At 59.7% G+C, this 10,628-nt stretch overlaps 1 protein-coding gene across 1 annotated transcript; it reads left to right on the top strand.

Annotated features, from left to right (window-relative positions):
- Positions 1–4,547: 4,547 nt before the first annotated feature.
- CDC42EP4 (CDC42 effector protein 4) lies at positions 4,548–7,184 on the top strand. The gene has a single exon (XM_077753907.1). It carries the CDS (start codon positions 4,616–4,618, stop codon positions 5,609–5,611), a length of 996 nt encoding a protein of 331 aa, XP_077610033.1. The 5' UTR covers positions 4,548–4,615; the 3' UTR covers positions 5,612–7,184.
- The last annotated feature ends 3,444 nt before the right edge of the window (positions 7,185–10,628 follow it).

Below are 10,628 nucleotides of genomic sequence, written 5' to 3'. Positions count from 1 at the left end.
CGGGGGGCAGTGCTCTGTGTGCAGCATGCCAGGGAGGATGGGTGAGGGGTCCAGGCGAGCGCTGTGTCCTCCGGGGTCCCTTAAGCAGAGCTGAGCTGAGAGGGTGGTTCGTGTAAACCAACCAGGGGCCTGGCCTTCCAGGGAGGACTCGCTGCTCCTGCCTTAAGGGAATGTTCTGGGGATGGTCAGGCTGAGGGTAGAGGAATCTAGTTCCTTAGGCAGCTGGGGAGAGCGAGGGAGAGCCAGGAGTTACTGCCCCTTCTCCTTTGCTCCGGCAGGAAAGTGGAATTATGGCTTCCGGGGTGGGGAGGGGGAGTCCCGCCCAGCACAGGCTGTGGGGAGTGGCCGCCCTGTCATCAGGCAGCCTGTTTTAGCCACTTCCCCAGAGCTGAGTCACTGCACTTAGCAACACCCCCGGCCGAAGGCACAGCTCTCTTTGGCAGGGCCCCCTTCCTGGCGGAGGGCGTTCAGGCCTCCTGACCTGCCCCCCCCAGGACTGGCCCGGGCCACCTGCTTGCCCTTAACCTCCGTATTCCGTCTCCTCACGCCCACGTCATTTTGTGTTCAAAGCTTAGGGTTCTCATCAGCCCTGAGGCCCAGACCTTGGCCCCGGCTCAGGGCTGCGGGGCATCCGGATGCTGGGTGACTCCACAGATGCCCCCCAGCTCTCTCAAGATTCTTCCGTGCTGGGCTGGGCACTGGAGGGACGGTTTGGGTTTTTATAAGCCGGAAAGCCTCGTTCCCACCCCCAGAGAGCAGCACTGCAAGTAGCAGAAAGCGCTGGCCGGACGTTCACTTTCTCTCTGGGGGTGTAGGGGCCTGGCCTGCGGGTTTGCCTACTGGCCTCCGTTCCCTGTGCCTTTGTTTCGCCCTCCAGGATCTGTCCCCCCTCTAAGGGGGGCTTGGTGGGATGCTGGGACCCTCCTGTCCTGTAGTCTTGGTGGCCAGAATGCCAGGTCCCTGTGAGTGGCCGCAGGCCTCTTCATGGGTTCTGCTGAGACCTTGGCGGTCGAGTCTGTGGTTCCCCTTTCTCCGTGAAGAGCACTTCACGTGGGGAAACCACAGCGCTTAAAGTTGCTTACTGGCTCGGGGGATTCTTACTGTTACATCGAAACCCCGAACTCTGGAAGTTCATGGCTTAATGTTCCCACAATTTTATGGGAACCTACCCTGCCTCCCAGCCTCCCGCCCGCCCCCTCCTTTTTTTTAATTTTTCTTTATCTGATAAGCCGTATAAGCTTTAGTTTTGTAGCTGTGTTCTCAACCTGGGACAGTTTTGCACACATTCCCCGCCCCCACCCCCAGGGGACATTCGGTATGTCTGGAGACATTTTGATTGTCATCCCTGGGGAGGGATGCTCCTGGGATTTTAGGGGGCAGAGGCATGAATGATGTTAAAACATCATACCATGTGCCAGAGGGCCCCCCACCACACGAATTATCTGGTTCAAAGGGTTGACACTCTCGGATCGTTCAGGAACTTTCTTGAGGAAGCAGCTCCTCCTTTTCCTGGACTCTGCTGGCCCAGAAGCGGGGAGGGATGTTCAAGTGGTAAAGGTAACGGGGGAAGGATGCTACCCACTGAAGGCCAGAGAAAGGTCTGGAACGGAGTAGAGAGAGCACTGGACCAGGAGGCCAGCCTCCCACCCAGCTCTGCTGTTTGGGACAGAAGCCTGGATGGGTTACTCTGCTTCCGTTACACCTGTTTTCTGCAGCTGCCCTGAGCGTCCGTTCTCGCCCAGCTCTTTGAGATCCCAAGATTCAGTGACTAGAGGCAGGCATTTGAGTGCAAGCAGTTTGAAGACATGAGCCTTTTCCATTCTTGCCTCAGTGCCCTGGGGGGGGAGGGGGGCAGCAAAAGCTGAGAGATTCTCTGTTACCAAGAGTTCGTTAGAAACCTGCTTTGATTTCTTTCTGTTCCTAACACATCTGAGGCCACCCCCAGCCTCCCTTTCTCTTTTTCAGCCAAAGAGAGCTTTTCCCACAAAGTTTCACCTGGGAGCCCATGGCGGGCCCAGAAGGTCACATACGGCGACCCTCTCCTGGGCAGTGTGGCGAGGGGATAACCCGAGGCCAATACTTTTAATGTAGTTTGAGTCAGCAAAACCGTGGCCCATGGGCCAAATCTGGCCCACAACTTGTTTTTATATATAAAGTTTTATTGGGACACAGCCACACCCTTTGTTTCCATGCAGTCTGTTGCTGCTCTCCTACTACAAAGAGAGCATCTTCCACAAAGCCAAAGGTCTTTAGTCTCTGGTCNCGAACCGCGGGATCATGACCTAAGCGAAAGTCGGACGCTTAACCGACTAAGCCACCCAGGCGCCCCACAAAGCCAAAGGTCTTTAGTCTATGGTCCTTTATAGAAAATGCTGGCCAATCCTTGGTCTGGCTGTTCCATGTCTGATTGTTGAGAGGTTAGATCCCAGGGCGTGGGCAGGAGAAGGGGGTCCAGGGTAGGGGTAGGGGTAGGGAGAGCTAACTCACCTGAGGGTTGGTGGGAGGAAGGCGAGCTGACTGGCTGTAGTGAGAGTCCTCCCCTGGCTCTGAGCCCAGCCCAAGTCACCTGTGTGGCATGTCCCCCCCGCCCCCGTGCCTGGCTCCTGCCTCCCGTCCTAGAGAACTTTGTTTGCTGGAGTGACAAACACATGACTGTCTGGGGTGAGGCTTCGGGGGGGGCACTTGATGGTGGGGGAGCCATCAGACTGGGCGTCAGCAGCCGGACAAGGACTGAGAATACTGTGGAGGGTGTTTGGAGGACTCAGAGGTCAGGCCGGCGGGGAGCCCTGGAGCCGGCCATGTAGGCTAAAGGGAAGCCATTGCTGGCCCTGAACTAAGAAGCAGAAAGGGAGAGTGGGGAGGGCAGGATGGAGGTGTTGCCTTTCCACAGGTCTTTGAGGACCTGCTGCTAGATGGGATTCAGTGGTGAGTCGGCCCGCCGGAACATTCTGGAAGCTCAGGGTCCAGTGGGCAGATTGCAGCCCAGCTGGCAGGAATAGAACAATGTGGGTGGTGCCTCCCGGGAAGGCCGGAGGAGAGGTGGCCGGAGTGGGTTCACCCTGGCTAAGGACAGTTTCCCGGAAGAAGTGACGCCTCAGCCGAGCCCTGAAGGACGTTGAGTGAGCCGGGTGACAGGGTGTGCCAGCAGGGACCCGCATGTGTCCAGTCCTGGAGTCCAGGAGCCAGAAGCTCAGGGCTAGGACAGAGAGCAAAGGTGGGGAGCGGCAAGCAGTGGCGTGGAGGAAGGGGGGGCAAGGATGGGCGGCCAGAACGATGGCCCTGTGCCCGGGTGTCCTGGATGGGTTTTGTTTTAGATAAAAGGTGAAGAATGGGCTGGAGAAGGACAGAAGGGGAAACGGATCTGCTGGGCTGGCGTCGGGGGTCAAGGTGGGGGGAGGGGGGTGCTGTGGCCCGGCTGGGCGTGAGGAAGGACCCCCATGGGTTGTGCTTGGCAGTGGGAAGCGTGGTCCCTCTGTGAAGTCTTGTTGGCAAGACTGCGGCCACCACCGCCCCCCGTTAGGTCCCGCAGGTCCCCCCGCCCTGCTCAGCCCTGCATTGCTGGGGTTAGCGTTCGGGGCAGGTCCCTCCAGAGGGAAGAAGTCTGGTTTGGCCCCAACAGTGGGCCTCAGCTTGGTGCTTCCAGGAGCTATATGGGTGGTACCCGAAGCTTTCAGACGCCCCAGGCTCTGCTGGGCTCCTCTCTGCGGAGCTTCAATTTTAGTTACTGTCCCCCTGGGGGTTACAGACCTCGGGGGCCAGGCCACCTAGTCCCTGCTCTCGTCCTGCACCCCTAATGATTAAAGGGACCAGGTGGGCCTTTTCTGGTCTGCATTCCTAAGAGACACAGGGTGAGTCTTCAGCAGAGAGCTTGGGCCCCACGGTGGAGAGGTCGCAGGCGGGGTCCTCGTTAGTGGGGCACCCAGCGAGGACGGGAAGCCTGGAGAGCTGGCTCTTTGGGTCCCAGCAGCCCCGCCCCAATTGTGATTCAGAAAGCGAGTCTGGCCGCCCACATGCGCAGAGATGTCGGGCCCGTCTCTCTGGGGCCCGTCCTGTTCTCTCCCTGGTCGGAGGACTGTGACTCAGGTTGAGGTGTCCACTGACTTCACGGGGATTGAGGTCAGACAGCAGGAAGAGCTTAGAGCGCGCCTCCAGCCCGGCTGTCCGCGGGAGTCCTGTCCCAGAACCAGCCTGTTCCCTAGACCGCCGCACGGAACCGCCTGGGCACCTCCACGTCCTTAAACGTGGTTGCGTTCACGCTGGTGGCATCCTGGTTGGGGGAGATGTCGTCCTTCGGAAGAAGGCTCATCCTTCTCTCTGGTGCTGGGAAAGTGTCCCTGTGGCCACCTGAACTCAGCCCGGCTTTGCGGAAGGCGCTCGCCTACCCCGAGTGCCTGTGCGTGAAGAAACAGACAAGGTTGTGACACAAGGTGCTTATTTCACAGTATTTCGTTTTGGTGGGAGAGCCGAGGTGTGGGCAGCAGCCCCTCTTTAACCTTTGCCTCCTGTTCTCTTCTTGCAGCCCTATGATCTTCTCCTTGTCNTGCCCATTCTCAAGCAGCTGGTGTCCAGCTCGGTGCACTCGAAACGCCGCTCCCGTGTGGACCTCACGGCTGAGATGATCAGCGCCCCCTTGGGCGACTTCCGGCACACCATGCACGTGGGCCGGGCGGGGGACGCCTTCGGGGACACGTCCTTCCTCAACAGCAAGGCCGGCGAGCTGGACGGCGAGTCCCTGGAGGAGCAGGCTGCCTCCTCGTCCTCCAAACGCAGCCTCCTGTCCCGGAAGTTCCGGGGCAGCAAGCGGTCGCAGTCGGTGACCAGGGGGGACCGGGAGCAGAGGGACATGCTGGGCTCCCTGCGGGACTCGGCTCTGTTCGTCAAGAACGCCATGTCCCTGCCGCAGCTGAACGAGAAGGAGGCCGCCGAGAAGGGCTCTGGCAAGCTGCCCAAGAGCCTGTCGTCCAGCCCCGTGAAGAAGGCGAGTGCCGGGGAGGGCGGCCAGGAGGAGGCGGGCGAGGGGGAGCCGGCGCCCCGGCGGAACGGGGCCACCGCCCCCCACTCCCCCGACCCCCTGCTCGACGAGCAGGCCTTCGGGGACCTGACGGAGCTGCCCGTGGTGCCCAAGGCCAGCCTGGGGCTCAAGCACGCCGAGTCCATCATGTCGTTCCACATCGACCTGGGGCCGTCCATGCTGGGCGACGTCCTCAGCATCATGGACAAGGAGGAGTGGGAACCGGAGGAGGAGGAGGAGGAGGAGGGTGGCGGTTACCATGACGACGGGGACCCCGCAGGCGGCACCCTCCGGGCTCCCCCAGCGGCGGCGGCTGCAGCGGCGGCAGCCCCTCCACGGGCAAGGCAGCAGGAGGGTGCAGGGGGCCGGGACCTGCCCCAGGACCAGGGCTGGGCGGCGGCCCCCAGCCCCGGCTCGGCCCGCAGCGAGGGCAGCCACACCACGCGGGACAGCAGCTCCCTGTCCAGCTGCACCTCGGGCGTCCTGGAGGAGCGCAGCCCTGCCTCGCGGGGGCCCGAGAGGGCCCGGGCCGCGCTGCCCCTGCAGCAGGACAAGGAGTTCTCCTTCATGGACGAGGAGGAGGATGAGATACGAGTGTGAGGGGCGCCCAGCAGGGCGGCAGGGAGCTCCGTCTCCTCCCTGCCCCCAGGCCACCACCCCCTTCCTGCCCCGACCCGTCCAGTGCAGGGCAGCCAGGAGCCTGGCTTCCACCGCAGACCCCGGATGCCCCCCTCCCTCCTGGAACTGGGGCGCTGGACACATGGGGAGGTGGCGTGGGCGCCGGGCCGCACGGTGCCCCCGGCCCTCCTGTGCGCCGCGGGCCGACTGGTGCTTGCCGGTTCTCCCTTCCCTCTACCCTGGCCTCAGACGGTGCCACACAGTCAGCCAAGTTCCCTCCTCGCGGGACAGCCACAGCAGGTCAGCCCGGGAGCGGCCCCGGTGCCTTGGCTAAGGACGCTGGGCTCACCTTTCCTCTCCTGGCGTCTCTGCTCTGACTGGTGTGGCCGGAGGAAGGGTGATCCCACACCCCGGTCACCCCCCGCTGTCTCCCCCCCCACACTTCCTGCCCCTGCACTGCGAGCCTGGAGCCCCTTGGAGCAAAGCCGGACCCAGTATGTGCACTAAACACGGCCCCTTCCAGGGGAGAACAGGATGGGAGATGAAAGAAAGGAGGCCCCGGGGCTTCCTGAATTTTCTACAAGGGGCCCTCCCCGGATGACACTAGGAACAGGCTGGGCGCTCGCTCAGCCCCTATCGATTTGTCTGTCCTTCTTGTCCTGTTTAAATCCTTCCAGAGCCGTATCCGGAACAGCGTTAGTAGGTCTGCCACCAGACGGAAAATCAGATCCTTTTAGAAAACCTATATACTAAGTGCTTCCAGACTTTATTTAGAGCTGTATGGGGTGGGCGTCCTTGGTGTGGCCCTCTCCCCACCCCATAGCCATTAGCAGCTGAAGGCAGCCAGTGTAGGAAGTTTCTGGAAAAGGATTTTTTTTAAAGAAATGTATCATTCCTATGGAGGGATAGAAGCTTTTTTGACCGTGTTACTACACACACACACACTGACTACTTCCTCTTCCTTCTTTAGGCCTTTCTGAACCTCTCCCCCCCATTTCTGAGGCCCCTAAGGGTATAGGGTTGCCAGATTTAGCAATAAAACAAAACCAAGCCAGAATGCGGGGATAAACTAGGATGTCAGGCATACAGAGGATCGTTTCTTTAGCATAAGTATACCCCACATCATGTTTGGAGCATACTTATGCTGAAAAATTATTTGTCGTCCTTCTGAAATCCCCGTTTCACCGAGTGGGAGCGTGGGCGCCTGCCCCAGGGTTAACCGATGATTCTGTTCCTGTCCTGGGAACAAGCTGACCCACCTTCTCCTGTCTCCTTGTACCCAGTGGGGGGGGGGAGGGGCCGGCGGCCATGGCTGCTCCCGCCTCTCATGCTCGTTGCCAGATCTTGATCCAGACACTAACTTAGTTCCTGATTCCAGCGCCCTGTCAGTACTGTTTCCAGTAGCGTGGCTGCCATGTCGGGGAGGCATCGGATGGGCCGTACAGCCCCCGCCAGCTGCCCTTGAAACCCATCCAAACAGCGGTCAGTTCCAGATTCTAAACTGTATATATTTTTTCATGGTATTGTTAAAACGGTGAGGAAACATTAAAAAAAAAAAAAAAGCANCTCTCGGGCCCCTGGAGAGACCAGGCTTCTGTGCCTGTCTGCTGGGCAGGTCTTAGAGGCTCTGGGATTTTGGTGCCCCACGTGGCACTTACCAGGTGGGGGCCTGTGGGCACTAAATCACTTAGTTGCTTTGTGCCTCCTGCATCTGTGATTTGGGACTCTTGCTGCTCTCACAGCAGCAAGACTGTGCAGCCACAGTCACTGCCATGGAGTTTGCAAAGCTATTACTAAACCTGGGGAGCCTGGGTTCCCCCAAGCCCCCAGGTGCCCACATGCCTGGGAGCGGGCACCACCGGGAACAGCAGGTGCAGAGGCTGGGAAGGAGCTGCCCTCCCTTCTTTCCTGGCCGTTTTGGGCAGCGTGTTCTCCATCCAGACATGTGGCCTGTGAGAGGTGGACTCGTGTCCCCGTTTTAGGGAAGAAACGGGCTCCAGGGGCCGCATGGCCACCTTCCCCAAGTCACTAAGGAGTAGACTCGGGACATCACGGACTTAAAGCCCTTACACCTGGCTGCACACAGGCTCCAGGAAGCTTCATGCCCTCAGGAAGTGAGGTTGGGGGTGTGTCTGCCCTGTTTGGGGACCTGGAGACCCGCCCCCCCTGCCCCCGACTGTGTCAGCCCAGGCAGGGCTCTGCTAGCTGAAGCCCCTCACGTGTCTTGTCCACGGACGGGCCAGTGTGGCTGAGTTCCTGGAAACCTTTCCCCTCGCCTCGAGCATCTGCAGAGAAATTTGGGCTTGTGCTCACCCTCCCTGGGAACAATTAGAAGCGTAATAAAAAATGTTGCACAGGCCCCTCGGCCCTAGAGAGGCTGGTTCCCAGTTAATGAGGGATGTGGCAAAGGCTGGGAGTGGCCCCAGAGGGAGAGAGGGAGGGGAGAGGAGGTGGGGTCCCAGGGGGCGCTGCAGAGGAAATGCTCTGTACACTGAGGCCCAGGGAGGTTCTGGAAGAGCACCTGCATGGAGCTGTGCGTCCCAGACAGCGGGAACCCCCTGGACCCACCTAGAACCCCTCACCCTAGATCCGTGAGAGCCTGGAAGAAGCCAGCCACCCTGAGACCACAGACCTGCCTATCGACTCTTGATCCAAAAGTGCCAACTGGCATTCAGGGGCCTTCGGAGAGACCTGGCTGGACCCACGCCTTTAGGAACACGCATTCCGGGTGGGGCCCCAGGGGACGGACCCAGCAGAGTGTGGGATAACCAGGTAGAATCAACCTGGCCACACCAGCTCTAATCTCGGTTTGCTGCGTGGTGTTAGGCCACCAATTTCCCCCTCTGGGTGACTTCAATTTCTCCATCTTTAAAGTTAGGCACGGGGCACCTGGGTGGCTCAGTCAGTTAAGCGTCTGACCTCGGCTCAAGTCATGATCTCCCGGTTCATGGGTTCGAGCCCCACATCGGGCTCTCCTGATAGCTCAGAGCCTGGAGCCTGCTTCAGATTCTGTGTCTCTCTCTCTGTTCCTCCCCTGCTCATGCTCTCGCTCTCAAAAATAAAAACATTAAAAGAAAAAATGTAAAATTAGGCAACAGCCCAGTTGTCAACTTTTTACCAGACGCTTTGCAGTGAACCCATTTGTTGAATGTTGAACCCCTATCCATAAACAGACCAAGCCAGAGATTCCCTGGGTGGGTTTGGGGCTGGCGGAGGGGGAGGTCGTTACTCTCTCCCCTTTGGTCTCTGAGGCTCACCTGGGAAGCCCACGGCCCCCGCAGAGCGCATCTCACCTCACAGAGGCCCTGGAGGCCCCCCACCCCCACCCCTACCTCCCGCAACCCAAACTGGGAGCCAGGGGCCGCATCTGGGCAATAACGTAGTCATGCTGATTCAGGTCACAGCCAACACTTCCAAAAATGTGCTTCAAACCTTGCAGCTCTGGGCAGGGCTGTGGTCCAGCCTAAAGATGCATCGGTGCCAGCCCACCCTGGTCCGGCCTTCATGTCCTGCCCCCAGCCACCGCTGCAGGGCCGGGCTCTGTCATGCTTCCGTGGGCACATGCTGTTCTGGACCATCACTGTGGTGATGGCTGGGTGTCCGCTTTTAGGACCGCCAGACGCCAGGCACTGCCCTTGGTGCTGATCTCACTGATCCTCATGACGACTCTATGGGGCCCATGCTATTCCTATTGCCCCCATTCTACAGACGAGGACGCCATGGCAACTGAAGGCTAAGGACTGGCAAACAGAGGAGCTGGGGCATGGACCCGGGCATGGGCTCCAAAGCCCTTCCTCTCCACCACTGTCCCAACCTGATGATTTACACTTTGGGACCGACAGTGACCAGCAGGGCCTGTGACCCGGCTCACAGGGCAGTGCAGAGAGAGGCCTCATTGGGTGGGGGGTTCCTGGCTTACCTGGGCCGTGCGCCCGAGGGAAGGGGGGTTGCTGCTCGCTGCCACGCGAGGGGCTGGCGGCTACTGATTCACGCTGTCCAAAGGGCCCAGCCAGTGCAAAGACCCTTCCCGGGGCTGCGCAAGGCTGGCCTCTGTCTCTGCCGGGCAGGCCCTTTGCCTCACAAGCCTGCAGTCTTGGGCCTGAGTTCCTGCCGGGGTACCGGCTGGTCCTACAAAGCGCTCACCTTCGACTCCGTTCTCTCCCCACCGACTTCACCGTGTTCCCAGAAGCGGACAAAAGGAATGCAGGGAGTCAGGACACAGGAGGGAGGAGTTCTTAGGATCTCCCAGATTTTAGGATACAGTTCGCCTCTCCCGGTGTCCCATTTTACAGATGGGCAGACGGAGGCTGGGGGGAAGAAAGCACTGGCTGGGTCCTGTGAGCAGAGCAGAGCAGAGACGGAGGCGGACTGGACTGGCTCGGGCATGGCGGACAAGGGGCAGGCCCTGCTTGTGGACCGTGGGGGGCATGGGTGCTTACTGAGCTGGGAGTGTTAGTTGTCAGGCTGATTGGTCGGGATGTGGGGGGTTGACCTTTCCAAGTGCATGTCGCACCCCCTACCCATCCCTGGCTCACCCCGGCCCTCACACGACAGCCTTCCAAAGGGTCCCGCCTCTGCATACAGCGCCCCCCCTCCAACACCACCCCTGGGTGCAGTGACAGTCTACACAGCAAAGTATCCCTGCAGCCTGAAAATGTGGGAAAGGCAACCTAGGAATAGCGAAGGGCGAGCTTGCTAGCCCCTTGGCAGCAGCCAGATGGGAGACTGGAAAGAATGTTTGGGGGAGGGAGAGGTATTTGCAGGCAGATGGATGTTGCTGGCTTTGCCTCTGAAGCCTGTTGCTCTAACCCACAAAACTGCTGTTCTCGCAGGAGGGGACAGCAGGAGCCAAGGAGAGCTGCCTTCCCCCAGCAGGACTCTAGCCTTGAAATGACACTTGGCATGTTAAAAAATACCCGCCAAAGCCACAGGGCTCTGCTGAATTTTGTTTTGTTTTTATGCCCTCCTTTGTTGCCAAAGGAGTGGAGGTGGCTTACCA

The sequence above is a fragment of the Crocuta crocuta genome, unplaced genomic scaffold (genome assembly GCF_008692635.1).
Source record: "Crocuta crocuta isolate KB4526 unplaced genomic scaffold, BGI_CrCroc_1.0 scaffold50, whole genome shotgun sequence".
Lineage (NCBI taxonomy): Eukaryota > Metazoa > Chordata > Mammalia > Carnivora > Hyaenidae > Crocuta > Crocuta crocuta.
Note: the sequence above shows the minus strand (reverse complement) of the source record. Positions and strands in the feature narration are given on the sequence as shown.